Genomic DNA, 23,070 nt, shown 5'->3' with positions numbered 1-23,070 from the left:
TAGCGGGAATTTAAAGAGCTGATCCCAGTGGCTGACATGCATCTGTTCTGTCGTATTCTGTTCCACATCCGGTAGAGTGACGGTGTGCAGCAGACAACCTACCTCGCCCAGCAGTACTGCCACAAAGCGGTGAGAGAGATCAGTAAACTCCGACCATCCCCAGAAAGAGACGCCCTCATACAGCTTTCAGAGATTGTGCTCTCGAGAGACAAATGACACCTCTTTCTGGTATTTCTGGCAGCTATTTTACCAGATTGTGCCTCAAGAATTCTGTGGAATATACTTTACTTCATGTGCAGATAACCAAAAAAACCATTTAAAAAGATCATTTCCTTATTAATGGGACTTTTTTTTATTGGCAAAGTTTTTCAGAAAACTTTTTAAATGTATTTAAACCATCTGAATCTGTCATTCTAGTCCTGTAAACTCTAATCGAGGTATCTTGATGGTTATATGTGGTATTGTTTACACAGTTATAGTAGCCACATGTAAAGCCATTACACAAATAAATAATCAATGTTAAAATTCATATGGTTTATCTTGTTTCACCATAGGAGTAAAGATCATAAAACTGAAGTCTACATTTCAGTCCACATTAGTTAGATTTTAACAGTATCCAAAATTTCATATAGGAGAATGGTTTATTATAAAAGACTGTACATAAAATTTAGACAACAGGTTATATACAAAATTAAGAGAACAGTCCACTTGAAAAAAATGAAGACGGTAGCTGATCACCAGTGATACTGAAACCATGTTTAAGATTAACAAAGGCAAAATGCGTATGCAACAGTCACATTGATTTGGTAGCAATAATGGCCTTTAATTTTCAGAAATAAACATCTTGCACTAGTCTTACCATTTACTATACTGTTGTAAGTCTGAAACGCCCAGTAGTACATAACTAGAAATCCAGACAAATCATTGAAACACAGAAACCCACGACTGAGTGCTCTACTTCAATGTCCTAGGCAACAGAGAATTATACAAGATGAGAAAACACCCCTCGAACCCTCCCTTAAGGGGAGACACACAAAGTGCACATGTTGCATTTCAATTATGTCAAAAGACAGCACAGATCTGTTGGCCAGGTATATCCCTGTCCAATGATTAATACATGGCGCACCTTTTCCCCCCAATTACTTTATATTTAAAATCTTTTTATGTTGCAAGTGCCAGGTAATGGGTTAAACAGTGTCTATTCAAAAATCCACTGCATTCACTTCTACAAAAAAAAAAATATATGTAAAAGATAATTAGCATTTCCTATCATTGAATCAGTATATGACAGTCCACTGGAAAACCAGAGGACCTGGAGCAGTCCTTAAGAATCTCACCTACAGCATGTGCACTTTGACACATTATCTTAGCTTTGAAAAAGCTACTTTAGAAAAGGAATTCAGTAGACTGACTTGTAAATAACCATCTCTGATTTTAAATTCTGCAAAAATCAGCCACTGCTATTGGGATAGGTTGAGATAAGGCTAAATTTTTTCCCAAGTTAATATATTGAGAAAATAGAACCATAATTCTGCAATATATCAGTATCTTTTATTTATCATTATTTTTAAAGCAAACCAGTGAAGGAAAGGACAAAAAACCTTTGGTTCACTTACGTATTTATGAGTGGAAAAAATTTATAATGCAAATTCACTGATTTAAAAACTTAGGTACAAATTACATTATAGGTAACCCTTTGTTTTTGTTTTACGTGGAGAACTTAGACTCAGTTCATTTCAAGAGACCTAAGTACGAGTACTCCAAGTATTACACAAATTGGAAGCATCTTGGATTTTTTAAAAGTATATTTCAATACATAAATTTGTATGCATGCTTTAAACAAACAGTATATTTCAAGAAGGAGAGAGTCTAAACAAAAAGTATGACCAGCACCAGCATTTAAGTTTTCTGATTTTTAGTATTAGTCTGACAGAGCGTTAGTAACCATGCTGCACTGAGACATGTGATGGCACGATCTGAATCACGATTTATTAAATAGACCCCACACCCCCAGAATATTTAGGCTGGTCAGCAAGTTAACAATGTGTAAGTATGTAAGCATAATCCGTGACAGGCAGCCTCGTGTAGAATGCTGCTCAGCAATCCACAAACTGCCTCAGAGATTTATGCTTATAAGTAGACATTCAATTATACCAATAAAACAGCATGTTCTGAAAATATGGGCACATTTTAAAACATTTTAAGACAATTCTGTTAACCATAATAGTCCCACAGTATGACTGAGTGATAATAAGAATCTACTTTAAAAGCAAAAATTTAATCAGTATAGTGCATGATTGATTCCACATAGTTTCCTGGGAACAGACCAGTCACTCGATTGCAGACTCCTTCATACCAGCCATCGTCGTTTTTCTTTATTACATAGATGATTGCACCCTCCATAAATGACAGCTCATCATCCTTGTCTTTTGTATAATCGTATATTGCCACAACTGTGGAGAAGAATTGGAAGATCGTGTGAGTGCATTATATCCTACGTTTAATTGAATTTTTAAATGTAATGCCAACGAATAGTATAGCAAACCCAACCTTTTTATGAATACTCTTAATTCTTAAATCTCTATATCCAGGTAGGTCAAGTAGCCAACTGTGTGCCTAAATTACTAGCTTGACCTTCAGGCCAAACCGACAAATAACTTGAGAAGTCAAGAGTTTCTACAAACCTATTTAGGAAAGGTCTCTGAATTTTAGGGTTTATTACATGTTTCAGTTCATTTGTTCAAATATCTACTAAGTGCCAACCATATGCAAAGCACCATTTATCAAAGTAACTATTGAGTAAAGCTGCAGAGCCAATCAGTAAACGTAACAACCCGAGCTATCTAATTTAAATATATATATATATATTGTGAAGTGAATCTCATCCTACTCATCCCAGAAAAATACTCATATGTTCATATAATTTATGGGGCTATACCTAGATATATATATATACACACCTTAGAGGTCAGCAAGAATTTTTCTTTATTTTTAAAGGAGAAATAGGTAAGTAAAGACTCACATAAGACTTAAGAGAACATTTTTGCTATTTATTGAGTTATCTATGATCATGCTGAGTACAAAATATCCATTTCCTTTGCAAATGGTGTTGTGCAAAGGAAAGGCATCAAAAAATCACTAGCTTTCCAAACCACTGGTTTATTATTTTAAGTCTTCCTTCTTTCTGGCTTTATAACATGATCATTCTAGAATATGCAATTTTCCAATATATGTGAAACAGTATGTCATACAAAATTTTTTTCATTACCTCATGTAATCTTTTTCTTAAAAAGAGGATTTTTAAGACATTTAAGATATTCTGGAACTCATTATTTCCTTAAGAAAGGTGGCTATGCTCCATAACTATTCTGAATCAATAAATTACAATAAGGAAAAGACCCGAAGTACTGATCCACAGCATCATTTGATAGAGTAAAACAGGCAATCTTTTTTTTTTCCCCTTTACAAAACAGTATATGAAGTAAACTCAACAAGTACATTTTCCTCCATTTTAATCCTGCAGTGAAATCACAGTGTTGTAATCACAGGCTCACTCAACATGCCCAGTTTCAAAACTCCAAAACATACAGAATAAATAACATTAATTATCCTGGTATTTTTGGCTAAATAACCACCCAAGAAAACCAAATGACTGCTAGGAACATTTTCTTTTGCATTCTGTCACATTTTTAGTGGTATAGGTGAGTTTTAAACTGATCATGACAATGCCTGATATCCTCAAAGTCATTCAGCAAAATTAAAATAGTATTTCCTCATGTTCTTAGTTCCACTTATACTAAGAGCTGATAAAAACACTGCACCCAACTAATTGTTTCTATTTGCCAAATCCCCTCTGTAAATGAAACTTAGTCACCCCTCACCTCCCCTTCCCCAATGCATATATTCTCATATAACAGTTCTCACTGCCGAGTATTTAACCATTAACAATGCACATCCATCCTAGTCTGTAGGATCCTAGTCCACATAAAGTGCTGAGCTCTCCCTTCTCTATATACTCACTGTAGGGTTCTGTGGGACTAAAAACCTAATATTCTCATCTACATCTGTCATGAATGCATGTGTGCTAAGTCACTTCAGTCGTGTCCAACTCTCTGTGACCCTATGAACACTTTGCAGCCTGCCAGGCTCCTCTGTCCATGGGATTTCCCAGGCAAAAATACTGGAGTGGGTTGCCATGCCACCTCCAGACCCAGGGATCAAACGTGTCCCCTGCATTGCAGGCAGATGTGAGGCACCAGGGAAACCCCTACATCTGTCTACATGATAAAAATTTGAAGATAGCTATCTAGTCCCTCGGAAATCTTCTTTTTCCTCAACTTAGAAACAATGCTTGTAACTTGTTATAGATACACTGTCTTAAATATTTCAGCCTCCTGAATATTGTCCTCAAAAGTAAACATACTATTAGTCTAATGTAAGTGACTGAATCTGGCTTCTGCAATAGTCATGTCATACTATTGGACTAACATAGTCAATTGAAATCCTGTTAAACCTGGTTTTAATCATCTTGTGACTTATAAAGGTGACTGTTAAAGGCTTTAAATATAACCCTACTAAATATCAACTTTCTGATTAAGACCAGGAGTCCATAAACAATGGCCCATGACCAAATTCAAACCAAAGCCTTTCGGTCAATAAATTTTACTGGGGCACAGCCACATCCTCACTTGTGTTCTGTCTATAACTGGTTGTTTTGTTTTCCCCCCTTTGGTTGTGTTGCATGGCTTTTGGGATCTCAGTTCCCCAACCAGGGATTGAACCCGGGCCCTCAGCCTGGAAGCGTGAAGCCCTAACCACTGGACCACCAGGGGATTCTCAACGACTGCTTTTGTGCTACAACAGTGGGGTTGAGTAGTTGCGACAAGTCTGAATGACCAGCAAAGTAAAGATATTTCATTTTGCCAATATATACAAATACCAAAGAATTATGTTGTACACCTGAAACTAATATGTCAATATACCTTGATTACTTAAAAGTTTATTATTTGGTCTTTTCCAAAAAATGTGGTAACTTCTGGTTTAAGACTCATTATTTCATTCAACTTGTAAAGAGATTTCTTTAATCCTGCTCTATTACCAAATATATTAACCATTATATCATTCCAAATCTGTTATGTAAATATAACTTGTCCCATTTTCATAGTTATTTAAATTTGCTTTTCCATACTAGAAAATATGTGTCAAAACACAATTCAAGACTGCTCACGTTTATCATTCTCATAATAACCACAGCGTATGTCTATTTGAAGGTACATGAGAATCTAAATATGAAGTAGAACATTCAAGACTTCCTCAGTAATATGTAGAATATTTACTGTTTAAAAATAGAAAACAGCCTATTTACTTCAACCGTATATTTAAAACTTGGGTAGGAAAGAATGCTACAGGTATTTGCTTAAGGTCAGTTAATCCAATGAAGCCAACAGAAGTGAGTCCACTTCAAAGGCAATCAAATGTAATCAACTACATAGCAGGTATTTTTCAGAACTCTACAAAGACATTTTATTAGCATAGAAGTAGATGACAAAAAACAAATAGACTCGCAAAAAACAGTTTCCTTCCCACCCACTACTACTTAGTAATTACAGTGAGTGTCAGATAATGCAGGTGAATTTGGACATCAGAGTTTACATAATTTCAACATTCTGGTGATTATTTTCTTATTTACAAGATCAACTAGCTGAAAACCTTAATTGAGGCTTTTTTTCATATATCTCCCAATATATATTTTTTTAAATTTTTATTTTTATCCCAATATATTTTTAAATATTTAGATATGAAAGTTTTCTATTTTTATTGTAACAGCTTAGAAATTTGGTTTTAAATCTTTACTAATTACATGAACTTAGTAGTAAATCATTCTTTGTGCCTTATCTGTTTATCATCTTAAAAATTGCAGTCAAGTTGGAAATTTGTCATTTGAAAAATCACAATTAACAGACTATTTTCTCAATTAAAAAAATTAAAAATGTCTCTCCAGATGAAGGGATAAAGATGTGGTATATGTATTTAATATATTACTCAGCCATAGTAAAGACTAAAATGCCATTTGCAGCAACATGGATGGACCCAGAGATTATTTAACTTACTACTTACTTACTAAGGGAAGTAGTCAGAGAAAGACAAAAACTTTGTGATATCACTTAGATGTGAAATCAAAAAAATGATACAAAATGAACTTTAAAGAGAAACAGAACCAGACACACAAACATAGAAAACCTTACAGTTAACAAAGGGGAAGAGGGAAGGGTAGGGATAAACAGGGAGTCTAGGATTAGCAGATACAAACGACTATACATAATATAAACAGCAAGGACCTACTGTATAGCACAGGAAGCTATATTCAATATCCTGTAATAAACTATAATGGAAGAGATCTGAAAAAGAATTCAGATATATATATACACACATACACAGGCATATAACTGAATCACTTTGCTGTACACCAGAAACTAACACAACACTGTAAATCAACTATACTCCAATTAAAAAATAAATAGAAAATAAAAAATCCTTGCTTTATATTGGGAAACGTTTAGGAACTAAATCATCTTGGCTGAATAAGGGTGTTCAAAAGGTAGAGACATACTGGACTAGGTATTCTTTATAGCTCTAAAATATGATCATCGCTAGTTCCTTCCTGTTACAGCAATTCAGTGATGACTGTACCTGTACCTTACCTTTCTCAATATAATTCTTGGGGGCCCAAGCAGGATCCCCATCTGCATATGGGTCGTTATACTGAACTACTGCGGCCTCCTCATCTTCATAATCCACTGGCGGCGGAGGTGGCGGAGGTGGCGAGTCGTCAAACATTGGGATGTCGTCTGGTGGAGGTGGTGGTGGTGGAGTTGGACTATCAGCAACTGAAAAATTCAGATAATTAATTGAAATCAGAAATCAGACTAGATGGAAATTCCTAAGTTAACAGAATTTAAGGAAGCTCTATCTCATATACAGCATGCACTATAATAATACATGCAAGATTAGAAATAAAAGCTTGGTGTGTTAAAGCTTCTACTACTTTTAAGAATAATTTCGCAATAATAAAATGAGCTAAAAATTAAAGGTATTAGGAAGTACTACAAATTAATGAATGCAGAGGTTAGGAGACAATATGTCTTTTTTTTTTTTCCTTTTAAATAAGACTACAGGAGTAAAGAAGTTCCTTTATTCCAAGGTTCAGGTCACAACAAATGTCACTCTTTAGTCAGCCTCTCTCCTGAAATAAGCCTTATGTCATATCTGTCATTTGGACTATGGTAAACATTATGAATGTTAGTTTAATGGTTTGATAACCATTTATTGTGCACATTCATGTCCCCGATTTTGGCTTTTAGTTACCTTTAGTTTCAAAGAAATCTCTAGTGAGTGGATATGTGTTGATTTTTATTTGTTTTATGCAAGGGGGAAAAAAAAGCTGTGGTGTTAGGTATGACTCTGTGTGTAGGTTTTCTATTATTTAAATTTTAACAAGAGAAAATAAATTTAAAGGTAAATAATTTTAAGCTAGCAGAAAATCTCATTAAATATTTTTTAAATGTTTGCATTCATAACTTAAAAAAAAGGTAGTCAGCTTCTTAAATGTAGAAAGCAAGCTAAGATTTCTGTATTATTGCTTGTAAAACTAAGAATGGAATGAGGGAAAGACTAGATCCTAAAGATCCAATTTCCTAAGAATACATCCTCAATAAAGATTTTAAAAATATAGTACTGCAGGAAGATGTTTTAAAAAAAACAACAGAAAAGAACTCAAATCATGCAAAACAATAAAAACGATTCATACCTCAAATTCTAGATGACTGTGGTATGTATGATTTAAATAAAGGTGTAAACAGTGAAATGGAAAAAATGTCATGCTAGAATTGTTTCAATGAATTATTTTGATACCAGGTAACAAATGCTCCCAATATTAACGAATTCAGAGCTGAAGCACAACTAATTCTTAAATTTCTGATCCACAAATTTCTTTAAAAAAAAAAAGAAAATATTTTGATACAAAGAATTATATAGTCTCCAGTATCAGAGAATTCAGAATTCGAACATACTAATATTTCCAACATACTACCTCACCTGCCAATTTCTGGGGCTATTTATATGATCAAAGAAAATGGTCATCATCTATTCTAAGATAGTGTTAAAGTTTTCCACACCCTATTTGCAGTAGTGAGCTGAGAAGATAACCAAAGAACCCAGATTTAAAACGTATGCACATAAGAGCCCTACTGACAACCACTTTAATTCTGTGATTTCTATTTTATCCTATTTGGGGTGAGGAAGAAGACTATTAGGAAATAAGTCCCATGTGCTGATGCTCATTCAGACAGCTCTCACACAGGTGTGCAGTTTATTCTTCCTAAAAATGCTGGGATCCATTTTGTTTCTGCCAATCCCTTCTCCATAAAGCTTGCTAATATTATTGAGATGAGACGAAAATACGTAAGAATCCATTCTGACAGTAAAGAGTCATAGCTCATATCCTTAATATGGCTTAATGAATAAATTATGTATGTTTGCCTGAATTCTTAAAGTGCATTTACTCTTGATTTATACACAACTTACTAGTCTATTTTTCATTCAACTGTCTTTATACCCAACTGCTGTTAATTTACACTGGCTTATCTTCAAATTGCATACACTGGGCCAAGAGTCTTGTCCTCTAATTCTCTGTGCATAATACTCTGTCTAGCACCATGTATAATTAGTTCAAAAACGCTTTCTGATGTTAATCATAAACAGATGCAAACATACTGCTTTTTTAGATGCTCATGTCTTAAACTGAAACACATTTATTAATAGGTTAACTGCCCTGTGCATTCATTATCACCACTTTGTCAAAGAAAGTGAATGTTAAAGAACATAGAAAATTTGTTATTCATAAAACATTTAATATACTGATATCAATTTATCAACAATCTTCCTAACATGCTTTCAAAGAAAACAGATGCCAAATAAAGTGAGGCATTCTGTGGCACCAAGAGAATTACTGACTCAAGATCACAAGTTTGGGAGAAGAACTGAAATAGTACCATGGCCTCTAGAGCAAAGACCATACATATACATTACACCAACTGTCTGTTTAAAAAAAGGATTACCAAATATCTAATCAATGAGCTTTGGACTCACTAAATGGATGTTTATTATGGCTATTTTAAAACATTTCCTAAAAATTCTCAGCTATTAGGCAGTTCAAAGGTGGAACTGGCTTTGTTTTTAAACTTTTACGATTTTTAAACTCTTAGAGCACCAAAACCCAGCAATTTACCTTTATTCACTAATTTTTTAAAAAGAAGATTCGCTTATTTTTACATGTTTAAACACGTAAGAGTTTCCAACCAAATGTAAATAATAAGACTGGTTTAGGCTCAGAAATTTCAGCATTGTGAAACTGTTTTATACAAAGTCTATTAAATCACACATTTCTTAAAGATGGGGACTTTGTCTTAGACTATGTAAATTCCTCCCAGAGCCTAGGATATAACACTGAATAAACAAATACTTGACTGGACGAAGGGAAGAAACGTGGAGAATAACACAACAAGGTCAGGAGAAGCTGCAGGATGGAATTTGCCACAATGTTTTCTCCTGGAAGATGGGCTGGTCATTTGAGTTACACATCTTGTTCAAACCTTTCTGAGATTTATCTGCATGGTGATGAAGCCAAATGAAGTGAATTAGAACTAGACCACCTTACCATCTTCAGCATTTTTGGCATAATATAATTCAATAATAGCAGTATTTTAACATTGACTATGATCATGTAGTTAGGATTATGTATCTCCCAGAATGTCAAAGTAATCAGGTGGTAATTAAAAAAAAAAACAAAACTTCTATCCTAATTCATAGGATCTGACCTTCCTTCAAAAAGACCTTAAAAAAATGTGACAACCTGCCTGTTCAGAAATCATCGTCATGGGCCAGAACATAAAGAGGGCTCTACACGGGTCATCACTTAAATGGAGTGCATAGATGTCATTTACTTATTCTTGCAGATCCTTGTTTATCCTAATAACAAATCTTTATATAGGTTCAAATGTATAAAAATTTGAACAAATCTTTCAAAGGCTACAAAGTTTTTTTCAAAAATACTTTGTAACTAAAGGAGAAAATGCCAAAAAAACCCCACCCAAAACAAAGAAAATAAAACAAACCACCTGTCCTAATAAATTTAATCTCACAGTTGTAACTATGCATCTTGAAGAGTTTGCTGGCAACAGAAAACTAATTCCCCTAAAAACTATTGAAAGCTAGTAGTTTCCACGCAATTTTAATTTGAGGCTTTGATTATGCTTTCCTTAAGATCTGCAAAGATCTGACTTCATGTTTTAGAGCATGTGAATACATAGGAAATTGCAGTTGTGACATTCATCTGAGTCAGTAACCATGCACACAGAGGAAAACTGAAGATCGTGCTCTTCAGTTTCAATAACAGATCTGCACCTATTTTCAAGGTAAGATTAGCTTCTCAACAAAAGTAAGGAAAATGATGACTCATCAGCCATGCATGCTAGAAGGAGACAGCCTCTACTCTTGGACAGCTCAGGTTTTCCAAACTTACTGTTTTCCTGCACCCTGGCCACGAAGCCTGTGAGAGGTATCTGTGGAGTCAACTGAGGCATAGGGGGAGGGGGTGGAGCAATAGAAACTGGCGGTGACAACACAGAATGGGGGAAGTAAAACAGATAAAGGAAAGAAAAGGAAACAAACAAAAAGCAGAAGTCAGTTACAAGGACCACAAACATAAGTATGCAAAGAACAGTTTGTAAATGAAACAAAACAAAACAAGAAACAAAACAAAAACCTGCAGAACCTTCATTTCCCACAAACAAACCTAAAGCTGAGCTGTGCTTAGCCAACTGGTAATTTTATTAAAAAACAAATACATTTATTTTAATCCTACTGTTATAGTGTTTGGGGAAGATTTAGATTTACCATCACCTTCACTTCTATGCAATGAAAATTTTGAATTCTAAGAAAAGACTTTAACAAAAGAGGTTAAGAATAAAATACCAATAAAGGTTTCTAGGATACTGTTAGTTTACCTTACCTCTCTAATCCTAACAGGTATGTCTAGCTTTAGGGTAATGCTGTAAATCAGAATTCACATAAACAAAACAAAAATGTTATGGAATAGCTGTTTATTCCATGTATAAATAAATGCATTAGTTATAGGTTTCCTCTAAAAACAGTTCTTATGTATCTATAGCATACATCTAAATTATATATATCTTATTAAATATATCATGCATGTATGTTACAGTAAGATTATATAATACATATTATATAATTACATGATAGTATAAAATCATGATTTATCATGTAAATTATATGATTTAATAAACAGAAATTATAAGAATTATATATTATATAATTATATAACAATTATATGATTGATTATATAATCTTATTATATACAGTAATATAATCTCATTATATAGCTAAATATTCTATATAACTATATCAGCTCTCTAAAAAAATTCCTTAAAGAAGGTTACTATTATTTTTTAAGTTGACAATCTTAAATACATCACTCTTAAATTTACTAGGGAATAAGAGTGCTCCATATACCATGTTAATTGTTCACTGAATTTCAAGGGATATTTCAAGGGACCTTCTTCCTTTTATATCACAAAATTCTGTTTACTGGTAGTCACCAAGAAATGACACTAAATTGACAGGGAAAATTTATCGGCTCCCAAAGATCATTTAACTGAAAGACTGTTTCCATTAATCCAATCTAAAAATTGTTTCATAAGCATAAAAATCCAAGAGAGGTTCAGTGTACAAATAAACAACAAAGCAATGTATGTATTCATTTTCACTGTATGGCTAAAAACAACATTGAATTCACTATGAAATTAGTCCTGGTTCATTCTGATACTCTGTATATAGAAGTATATACATGTGTGTATATAATGTTCCAGTATATACACATTTATATAAGATAATTTTAATAAAAGATTATATACCTTTTCAATGTAAAAAAATTTTTTTAAAAAAACTTCCACAAACCGAAAAATTTAAAAAAACAACCCTTAGTAACTAGCCATGCTGGTTAGTACATAAAGAAAAGAAAGGTTATGCTGCAACAATACTAATCATATGCACAGAATATGCACATCAAAACACTAAAAACACTTACATGCTACCACTACAACACCAACAGTAACTCAAGTTGAGGGATAATTGATTTGACAACAGATAATAATATGTTTAAAGTGTGAGGCAAATTTGCTTTACAATATCCAAAAATATGGACAATCAGTAATGACAGTGTCGTCTTTGAGGATAAGCAACCAACCCAAGTGGTGTTAAAACAGAACTACACAAACATGTATCAGGTGAAGAGTCACCAGAAGCCCTATTTGCGGAGTAAACTAAGTAAATGTCTAAGTGCAGAAAAGAAAACACAAAGATGAGATCTAAAAATGCAGCATAATATGAAAAAAAAAAATTAAAGGTTCATGAAACCAGTGAGACTGATGATCAGATTAACTTCGGGATTCTCAGCCACCAGCTACTTTTCTTTACCAAAAGGAGAATAGGGGAAATGTGAGGTAAAATTCTAACAGGTAAAGTTTCTCAGGAGCTTGGATGAAAATTTCAGTCTGGAAAAGGGTTCTATAATATAAATTTTGGGATTATTTGTGAATTATGATATTTCTGCTAAAGTGATTTCCAATTCTTAGAAGGCTTTTTGCTTATAACCACAATTAAGTCTTTAAAATTTGACCAAAAAAAAGAGAGAATTTAGTTCTATTTTAAAACAGTTGTTGAAAACATGCATCATAAATAAAAAGAATTTAAAGCCCAACTTCTTAGGTAAATATGGAGTATTCAGCATTTTCTAGGTAACATAAAATAACATGCAGCTCCAGAAAGTAGCCAGAAAAACCACATGAGAAAGCATGTTTCAGTCTGTGTCTGGTTTTCAAGCCAGTAACAAATACTGAACAATTGGCTCATTTCCGATTTCTCCTGGTTGGATTGAGCATCCTGATATGGAAAGTGAAATTAATGACTACTCACTCTAAGCAACTGGAACTTTTTCACATTTTATGTCAAAGTTATTTTCTAATCTTAACAGCCTTTAAACACTGATTGCAGTTAGTGTTGAGATGTGCAATCTGAAGTGAACAGAAAGGATTTGTCAAAAGAAAGTCCTCCCCACTGTTATAATTATTAGAGACAGAATAAACAGGCATCAAGAATGGATTTTAATGGTTTGGAACTCATTTCAGTATAGGTTAACAAGCTTAAAAGTGATAGCCAGCAATTTTGTTATAATTACTGAAAAGAAAAATTGTCACAATATTTTTAATTTTACTGTTATCAAACTGTATTATTTTTTAATTTCAGCTTAATTCATTTCAGAGTTTTTCCTCTTTAGTTCCATTTACAGTATACTAAGTGAATCGGAAGTTTTTGAAAGTGATAAGCAATTATTCTTAAAATGATGATTCAAGGTCGGTCTAACTTCTTAAAACAAACATGAAATAACACGGTTTCAATTGTTGTCTATCACTGGCAAGAACAATTTAAAATAATTTCCTTCAAAAGGAGCTCCACTGCTGCGTGCGCCTGCTAAGCACAAGCTTACTTGAATTCTGAGAATAAAGTGGACCTCCATTAACATGAGGCTGAGCAGAAAACTGAGCCGTCACAGAGGGAGTCCGTCTGTATCCACCAGAAGATGTCGAGGAAGTGGTAGAGTTGTGCCGAGAAATCTGCCTGGTCATTGTGCCATACTGGGAACCAGGAGCTGAGCCCGGGGCTGCTGGAAAGCATTAGTCAAAGGCAACCAACAAAGAACTTGAGCATCGCAGGTAACCTCCAATGGCAGAACAAAGAGAAGCAGACTCTCAGCAAGAAACATTTTTTATCACTTTTTAAAGTCCACAGCACAAAATAAAGAGAAAAGTAAAGATACAGCACGAATAGCTCTATCTCTGAACTTACAAAAACTTACAAAAAAGCAGAAAAAAACAGATACTGTGTGGAAAGTGCAAAAGTTAAGTATCAAACATTCTTTAGCCTTTTAATTTAGCATAATCCCAAGTGGTATTTTGCTAATAAAATGTATAATCTTTTTCTCTGTTATTTCAGAATGTATAGTTTTTATATGTCAACTGTGTCTCTCCCACAAGATAAGTACCAAATGACAGTCTGAGGTGAAAAGCATTAGTTTTTAGATGTGAATACCTTAGTATCTAGATTGTACACTTCTTTTTCATTGGCAAGTCTACAGAAACACAGTCTAAGAATCTAGCCAGCCAAATCCACTTAAATTATAAAGTTTAAACAGGTAAGCTTATTTTCCACATTTACTAGCATATTTATTTGACTGTTTACTGTATTAGCAGTTATTATCAATGCATATTATGGTAGAATCTTTTTTTAAGAGAAGCACAATTTCTAGCTTCAAAGCACCTATGTCAGCTTTGTTGTATATCACCAAACTTATTCCACACTTTACCCTATCACTTAAATTTCTGTGACTGATAAAACTGAAAAAAACTTTAAGACTGTAAAATAAGGACATTTTAAGGCAGCTTTGGGTAGAAAATCCACTATCTTTCCCCACATATTCGGAGGGCTTTTTTTCCCCCATAGTACATCAAAAGCAATCTTTTCTTTTGTAATTTCAAGCATATTTAAACTAACTAAAGTATTAACAATACTTAAAATTTTATTCAATGTCATCTTTACCAACATCTTCAAAGTTTAAAATTTTAAAGGTTAATATAAAGTTCAAAGCCTCTAAAGTTAACTATACCTTCCAGGCAACTTCAGGATTTGTATCATTCTCCCAAACATCTAACCACAACTGAAGAAATAAAAAGGCAGAATCCTGGTTTCTTTTCATTCAGTCATTTCATTTAACCTCTCCTAGAGGCCATACAAATTACTAGAAAAATCATACAGCAAAGGCTGTTCATTAGAAGAAGTGCTAATATTTAACATTTTGGAGCTCCCAAGCCATAGGCAGTCACTAATTAAATCATCCACACACTCATTTTCTAAACAGAGACACACTTTTAAGATAACTGTCTATTCAAATGCCTTTGAGAATGAGTAATTCTGGATAGCTAAGTTTTCCAAGGAGCTAAGAGGTAATCCTTTAACCATTTTTAATAGAAATCCTAAAATTATTTTTTGTATTTCTTTGACTTATATGCTGCTAAGTCACTTCAGTCGTGCCCGACTCTGTGTGACCCTAAAGACAGCAGCCCACCAGGCTCCCCCGTCCCTGGGATTCTCCAGGCAAGAACACTGGAGTGGGTTGCCATTTCCTTCTCTAATGCATGAAAAGTGAAAGTGAAGTCGCTCAGTCGTGTTCGACTGTTCGTGACCCCATGGACTGCAGCCTACCAGGCTCCCCCGTCCATGGGATTTTTCAGGCAAGAGTACTGGAGTGGGGTGCCGTTGCCTTCTCCGTGACTTATATAAAAACTACATAAAATCCAGGTTATTTTTTTTTGGTGACTGAAAACCAGATAGAGCTATTTATATAGTTCCAAACCAGGCCAATTTTAGAATTTAATTTAGTATTTTATTATGAAATAAGTCATAATGTTAAAGGGTATGTTGACTGATGTACATATAATTATATATGCTATGTATATATAAATAATACATATACTAATGTATATTATAACTATTTACAATGGTTATATAATCTGTTTATATATAAATATTATTTGTATATTTGATTATATAGGATTATATATTCTGTTGGTTTGTTGTTTTCCTTTTATATTTTTTAAGATTCATTCACATTGATAAGTATGTCAATATATCATTCATTTTTTTGCTTTATTTACATACCAACATGCTACAATTACAATTACTTATCCATTCCACTGTTAGACATTTGAATTGCATCCAGATTGTTGCTATTATTATACCACCATTATGAACATTCCTAAATATGGTTCCTCAGTTTCTCTGAAAACAGTGGTTCTCAAACACTGATCAGAATTTTATCTTAAGGGCCTATTGTGATACAAGCTGCTTGGCTCCAGTCTCAGTTTCTGAATGAGGAGGTCTGGAATGGGACCTGAGAATTTACATTCTTAACTAGCTCCCACGACAATGATGCTATTGATCTGGAAATCATATTTCAGAAGCCACTGCTCTAATTCAGTGGTGGTTAAACTTTTTGGTCTTAGGGTCCACTCTAAAATTAGAGAACCTCAAAAAATTTTTATTGAAGTGAGTTACAGGAATAGGTAATTACCATATTAGAAATTAAAACTGATTTATCTTTAAAACACATGAATATACAAATACATGTTCCTTTAGCTGTCAAAAATGATGCTATCAAATGTTATGTAGCCTCTGGAAAATTCCACTGTGTCCTTGTACCAGAATGACAATAAAAATGGCAAACAAGTCTTAGTATTATTATGGAGATAATTCTAACCTCAAAAACGCCAAGAAAGGATTTTGGCAACACCCAGGAGTCACATATCTATAGTTTGAGAACCAGTACTCTAGGGGAAATATCTAGAAATTAAATTGATATATCTAAGGTAAGAAACCTGGTTCAACTTGACTGAGTAACAACAAATTACTTTCTAAAGGGAGCATATTAACTAATAAACTGCCACCAGCAATGTACCTTTCTGTTACTGCACATCCTCACTGACATTTGGTACTCGGGGACTTCGACATGCTTACCTATCTAGTAGCTATAAAATAGTATCCACTGGTTTTTATTTTCTGTCTTCCTGATTATTAATTAGGTTGAGGGCATTATTTTTTCCACATGAACTTTCTGCCAACAACTTCTATTACTAGGGCCTTTATTTATTACTTCCTTTTCTTTTGAGTACAAGTGCCAGTGTTTTTAAAAGAAGATGCTAGATGTTTTTATTTCACCTAAGCTCCATTATTTGAGACAGTTGTTTATCCATTTCCGCCCAAATGCTACTGTGCATTTCTAGGCTGAATGGTTTTATATAGTCTATATTTGGAATTCCTATATGTTCAATCCAGTCTCCCTCAACCTGGGAACAATTTAAATGTATTTTATTGATAAAAATGTTTTCACAGCACCCTCAGATGCCATTAATCCTTGACTACAGCAGAGTCTTTCAACTGTGAGCCACAGGAAAGCCTCAGAGCACCCTACACATCATTCTCTTTTCCATTTTTCTTCTTCCTGTCCTCCACCTTCACCCCACTCCTTTGACTGTTGTATACACCAGGGAGTTCCAAATTAAGTCTCACTTTAAAAAAATACTGCGTCACTAATAAAAAAATTTTTTTTGAACAATCACTGCTATAATATTCCTAGAAAGATCTAAACAAAACAAAAGCTAAACCACATTAATTTGGTTATAAACAAGGCAGAGACACATTTGACATCACAGAGAAGTTTCTGAATAACTTCAGAGGCCTTTCACAAGGAGAAATTAGTTTAAATTAGACTTACTACTTTAAACTTTGTGCTACCACCTACAGCCTAATAACTACTACAAAAGCTAACCGTCTAACAGGAGCTGACTATGAACTAGGCACAGTCAGTTAAACCACTCCAGTGGTTATGCAGCCTCACCCATCACAGTGTTCGCGGGGAGGGGAGGTGGAAGACGTGGTGCTGGTGGAGCTCCAGAAGGAGGGAGGACAGAAATGTTTTCTAATAAGATAGTTTATAATTCAGGTCAGAGTGCAAGAAAGAGAACTAATCATTCTGAAACAGTAAGAAAGTACAATGCTTTGGAAAGAAGAAAAAAACAGAGAAAGACACCCATATGCAAAGCATGTTAAAGAATAAGAATTTTACAAGGTAAAAAGGTCACTGAGTTCACATTTTCATTAACTATAAAATATGCCTGTTTTTATAAGTAGCTTTTACTCCTTTTTCAACATCCTTGAGAAACTAAGAATTTTTCCCAGTTTTGATTATCGAACTCATTTTTCAAATGCATATTTTAACAACAAAAAGTCTTCCTTTCATTTACTAAACAATCAAGGGACTAATCATAGCTCTACTATGATTTCTTAAATTTTTATATAATCTAAAAAGTAAAAGAGCTTTTCTTAGTTTAATCCCATGTTACATTCAGAGCGTTTACTGATGTATATATCGATTATCATACATAAAAGCAGGAAAGTCACAACCAGCTATCCCAGAATTGATACACCTACCAGCCTACAAGGCAACATCAAAGTTCAGCGATGCATAATTCACATTAAAGACACTGATCTTTCAGTTGAATTATCAACAATATTGGTTTGCTCTTGAAATAGTAATTATCATTCTTGACTAGTACCCAAGTATTTCTAAAGCAAAATGGCCCCAAAGTTATTTAATATGCTTTTTTTATAAGTAAGGAGAAACTAATGTAACTAAATTGCTTCAGACTTCCATAATAAAGCTCATAAATGCTACCACAGATGACAGTGGATTAGGGGATGACATACCTGGTCCAATGGTGGGTGGTGAGGGTGTAGGCACGGCGATGGGAATGCCAATACTGCTGCTGCCACTGTTCTCTCGGCTGCCACTTCCTCCGCTGCTTCCACTGCAAGAGGGAGAGAAACACCATGAAAACAGCAATTCTACGGACTCCTCCAAAAAATGCAATCAACTCAAAGCCAGCAGACACTATTAATGATGGATGTGTGTATGCATATGTATACACACACTTACACAGAAAGAAACGTTGTGACTGGCCAATACAAATTTTAACTCTAATGCCTGAAGTGGTTTTTGTGTTTCACTGTGTGTGTTAGTTGCTCAGTCGTGTCCGACTCTTCGTGCCCCCACGGACTGTAGCCCGCCAGGCTTCTCTCTCCATGGAATTCTCCAGGCAAGAATACTGGAGTGGATTGCTATTCCCTCCTCCAGAGGAACTTCCCAACCCGGGGACTGAACCCTGGTCTCCTGCATTGCAGGCAGGTTCTTTACTGTTTGAGCTACAGGGAAATCCATGTATTTCACTATGTTTCTCCATCTACTGAAAAACCAATATAATCATATAGTACTCAGAACTGTAAGAGATCATTGAGAAACGAATGACCAATACAATCTCATATACAATGAATCAGCAAGGATGTAAAACCTAGTATAAACAGCAGTGAACAAACCAGACATGAACTACACTGTCATGGAACTCCTGGTTGAGAATGGGAAACAGACATTGAAAACAGTGGGATGGAAGCCACAAAAGATGCTATAGAAGTTCATAAAAATGGTAACCAACCTTAGTCTGAAATTAATATGCAAACCTCTAATTAATCTCAAAGAATGGTAGTAAGACAGGGAAATTTTTGGAAAAATGAGCAAATGAGAAAGAAGACAGTAATGAAATTTCACCAAGGAACATTCTAGAATAGTAGATACTATTAAATTTTAACTTCTGTGGACTTACTGTCCCTTTAGGTATTCAACCTCACACTGACCAGTTTCAGTAATGTGGAGTGGACATATTGTTGTTCAGTTGCTAAACCATGTCTGACTCTTTGTGACCCCATGGACTGAAGCATGCCAGGCTTCCCTGTCCTTCACTATCTCCCTGAATTCGCTCAGTCATGTCCATTGAGTCAGTGATGCTATCTAGCCATCTCATCCTCTGCCACCACCTTCTTCTTTTGTCCTCAATCTTTCTCAGCAGCAGTCTTTTCCAATGAGTCAGTTCTTTGCATCAGGTGGCCAAAGTACTGGAGCTTTAGCTTCAGTCTTCCCAATGAATATTCAGGGTTGATTCCTTTTAGGAGCGCACATGGACACATATGCAAATATACATATGTACCTATGTAGCCTGAAGCTCCATATTATATTTTTAACTCAACATCATTGGTTCAATAGGCCCAGAAACCCAGCAGAGTAATAATCTGCACTGTCTAGATTAATTTATTTTCTTCAATATGATCCCTCTATAATTACACTGTCACATACTAACAGAAGGGAAAAAATATTTCTATAACAAAAATAGTCTGATTTGAAGGCCTCCCTCCTCCCAAGCTAGTCAATACTCTGCTTTGTGCCACCACCATATAACAGACAGATGCACTTATGTGCTTGTATGATTAACTAATCTGTATGCCTTTTTCTAACATGGAGGTTGGCAAGTTACAGCCTACAAGCCAAATTTGGCCCATAGTCTGATTTTTATAACCCATGAGCTAAGAACACTTTTTAATATTTTAATTAGTTGGAAAAAATCAAAATAGTAATATTTTATGACACGTTAAAATTATGTGAAATTCAAATTTCAGTAAGTTTTGTTGGAATACAGCCATGCTCATTCATTTACGTGCTGCTGGTGGCTGCTCTCATGACAGAGCTGAGTAACTGCAGCAGAGACCATATGGACCACAAATCCTAAAGTAATGACAAATCGGGCCCTTGATAAAAAAGTTTGTTGATCCCTATTCTAATAGAACAAATTCCTGAAAAAAAGAACTGTATCTCACTGGTATATATCCCTAGTATAATGAAGTAACTTAGTTGTTGAATATGATTAAACTATTACTACAGCCACTACAGAGAAGAATCATGCTTTGATGTAATAATTCAATAATAAACATATAAAGAAACAATTTAAAAAACAATTTTGGTCCTCACTGAATTCATACTGTAACTGATACTGTAACTTCAGACATCAATATGATAATTTATTTACTAACAGGAATAACAACAACAAATAACAATTACATAGCATTTAAGAGCTTGGTATACCCTATGGAACTGAATCCTTCAAAATAATTTTAACAAGTTATATCTCTAATAAAACCAACCAAAAATCAAGGTAAAGAGCAGTTCCCTGCCCAAGTTATTAAGTGAGAGGTAAAAATTAAATGAAAAAATTAAAGTATACAATAAAGTACTCCCCAAATAAAGTAGTTACTTTAGGGGGAGGGAAGTAGAAGCAATCACTGGGAAAGGCCTGAAGCGGACTTCTGGGTTGCTGCTACTATTCCATTTTTTCATCTGCGTGATGGTTACTAGACTATATTCAGTTTGTATTAATACATCAAGTTTTATATTAATAAATTATCTCCTTTTCTGAAATGCACATTATGTTCCATACCAAGTTTTTAAAAATCCACTGGGTAGATTCCCTGGTGGCTCAGTGGTAAACAATCCACCTGCCAATGCAGGAGATAAAAGTTCGATCCCTGATCTGGGAAGATCTCACACGCAGCAGGGCAACTAAAAGCCCATGGCACCACAGCTACTGAGCCTGTGCTCCAGAGTCTGAGAACCACAACTGCTAAGCCCACGTGCCACCACTACTGAAGCCCATGCTCTGCAATAAGAGAAGCCACCACAGTGAGAAGCTTGTGCACTGCAACCAGAGAGCAGCCCCTGCTCTCCTCCACTAGAGAAAAGCCCGCAGAGCAACGAAGAGCCAGCACAGCCAAAAATTAAGAAAATGAATTTTTTAAAATAAAGGGGAGAAAAATCCACTGGGTAGTTGATTTCTAGAACTTTTTAAAAAACAATTTATATAACAACATATTCTACAGTCGATCAACTCTCCTAAGAAATTCTTCCTCAGAGCTTCAAGTTTAAATCTCATTGTATAGTTTCTGATATTTAACCATTTACCCAAAAAATTTCACAGTGGTTATCCTGATCTTTTCCTAAATGACCATTAAAAAAAAATTCTTTAGTCTTCATCCAAATGTATATATGTACCTTTGTCAAAAAGAGGAAATACTAGCAATCTGCTAGTAGTATAGATACTAAAAAATCTTAAACAGAAGTCATGATATAATCTTTACAGAAACGTATACAGTATTATCATCCTCAACCTTACCATCTATGTTAGCATCAGAGGAGCCCTTTACCTATAATTCTACAGCCCTCTACCTATAATTCTAATTTACCTGTGTGTCCTTGGTCTCTGATTTAAAGAAGCCGTCCTGCCTGGACTATGTTGACTTCCCAGCCTCGCAGGACTTGTCATGTAGTCATTAGGAACTGTTGGAGGTTTAACAGGCTCGAGGGTTTTGTAAGGAGTATTTCGTCTAAAGAAGCATAATAGAGAAAGGAGTAATGGATAAGAAAGATAAAATGGTATTTTCCCCCCAAATTTGTGACTATCCTTTTATTACCAAGCATAACACAATTTTTTTTAAATACTAAAGTTTGGTTTTAAAAAATGCTTTAATTGGAACATATGAATTTTGTCACTTTAACAAAAGCTAAAATCTGTTACCTTTTCTTAGGAAAACCACTAAGAAAGGTAAAAGTTCTAACTAATCTTATTTCTAAAAATAATAGTTTTAATTTTTTAAATTCTCAGTAATATGAAACTTTGAAATACATATGATTCCCAACTCAGTAACCCACAAGGCACTGTCCTTATATATTGTGGAAGCTAAATATCTCCTCTGAAATTTATTCCTACCTCAATATGGGAATATTAATATATGGGGCAAGTACATTCTGGCCCCAGTTGTGATGCCATTAATTTCTCAATAAATGATTTTAACTTTTCTATTTAACAACTTCATGTTTTTTTTTCAGGGGCAAGGGGTTCACAAAATGAAAATAGAAACTAAGAGCCTACAAAAAAAGTTGCTTACTGACTCCTGTTACTATAAAGTAACGATTCCACCGCCCCTCCACCAAAAACAAGGAATACTATAATGTGAATAATCTTTCAGGACTGTCTTACCAAGTGTTCAGTATTTGCATTGCATTGAAAATTGGGAAGGAAGAAGGCACAAACTTATCTTTTCTTTCTGCACTGGCCTTCTCACAAAGCTACTCTAGAATGCAGGACCCCAAAATGACCAGCAGAAGCACAGAAGGATTCCCAGTAAAGATTCCCAAGTCTCAGGGAAAGCAGAAATGGGGAAAATGGAAGAACTGCAGGCTACCAAACCAAAGTATGCAAAACAGGTCACTTATTCAAAGTTCTGTAATATAAATATTGCAAATACATGTAAAAACAATATATATGGAAACCTCCGGTTATTTCATTTTAATAAATATTTCATTTTATGGTCAGATTTATATATATATATATAAAATTTTTATAATGAATTGGAAAATAATAGACTGCTCATTTATACACATACAAA

General features: G+C 34.4%; 2 protein-coding genes across 15 annotated transcripts in view; one reads left to right on the top strand and one right to left on the bottom strand.

Moving 5' to 3' along the window:
- The window catches only part of PDSS1 (decaprenyl diphosphate synthase subunit 1), a 42,235-nt gene extending 41,706 nt beyond the window's left edge, over positions 1–529 (top strand). For all 3 annotated transcript variants that reach the window (XM_069547305.1, XM_069547307.1, XM_069547306.1), the window contains exon 11: positions 76–529. In XM_069547305.1, coding sequence (XP_069403406.1) covers positions 76–216 — 141 coding nt within the window. In that variant the 3' untranslated portion in view covers positions 217–529. The remainder of the gene's footprint in view (positions 1–75) is intronic.
- Positions 329–23,070, bottom strand: part of ABI1 (abl interactor 1) — an 85,523-nt gene continuing 62,781 nt past the window's right edge. For 2 of the 12 annotated variants that reach the window (XM_069547291.1, XM_069547294.1), the window contains 6 exons: positions 21,868–22,008; positions 18,454–18,554; positions 13,622–13,798; positions 10,580–10,666; positions 6,702–6,887; positions 329–2,453 (listed from right to left, as the gene is read on the bottom strand). In XM_069547291.1, coding sequence (XP_069403392.1) covers positions 2,278–2,453; positions 6,702–6,887; positions 10,580–10,666; positions 13,622–13,798; positions 18,454–18,554; positions 21,868–22,008 — 868 coding nt within the window. In that variant the 3' untranslated portion in view covers positions 329–2,277. Of the gene's footprint in view, positions 2,454–6,701; positions 6,888–10,579; positions 10,667–13,621; positions 13,799–17,584; positions 17,666–18,453; positions 18,555–21,867; positions 22,009–23,070 lie in introns of all 12 variants that reach the window. The other 10 variants (XM_069547292.1, XM_069547295.1, XM_069547296.1 and 7 more) reach the window with 6 other exon arrangements.

This window comes from Ovis canadensis, chromosome 13 (genome assembly GCF_042477335.2).
Source record: "Ovis canadensis isolate MfBH-ARS-UI-01 breed Bighorn chromosome 13, ARS-UI_OviCan_v2, whole genome shotgun sequence".
Taxonomy (NCBI): Eukaryota; Metazoa; Chordata; class Mammalia; order Artiodactyla; family Bovidae; genus Ovis; species Ovis canadensis.
The sequence above is the reverse complement of the archived record's forward strand: the minus strand, read 5'-3'. Positions and strand labels throughout refer to the sequence as shown.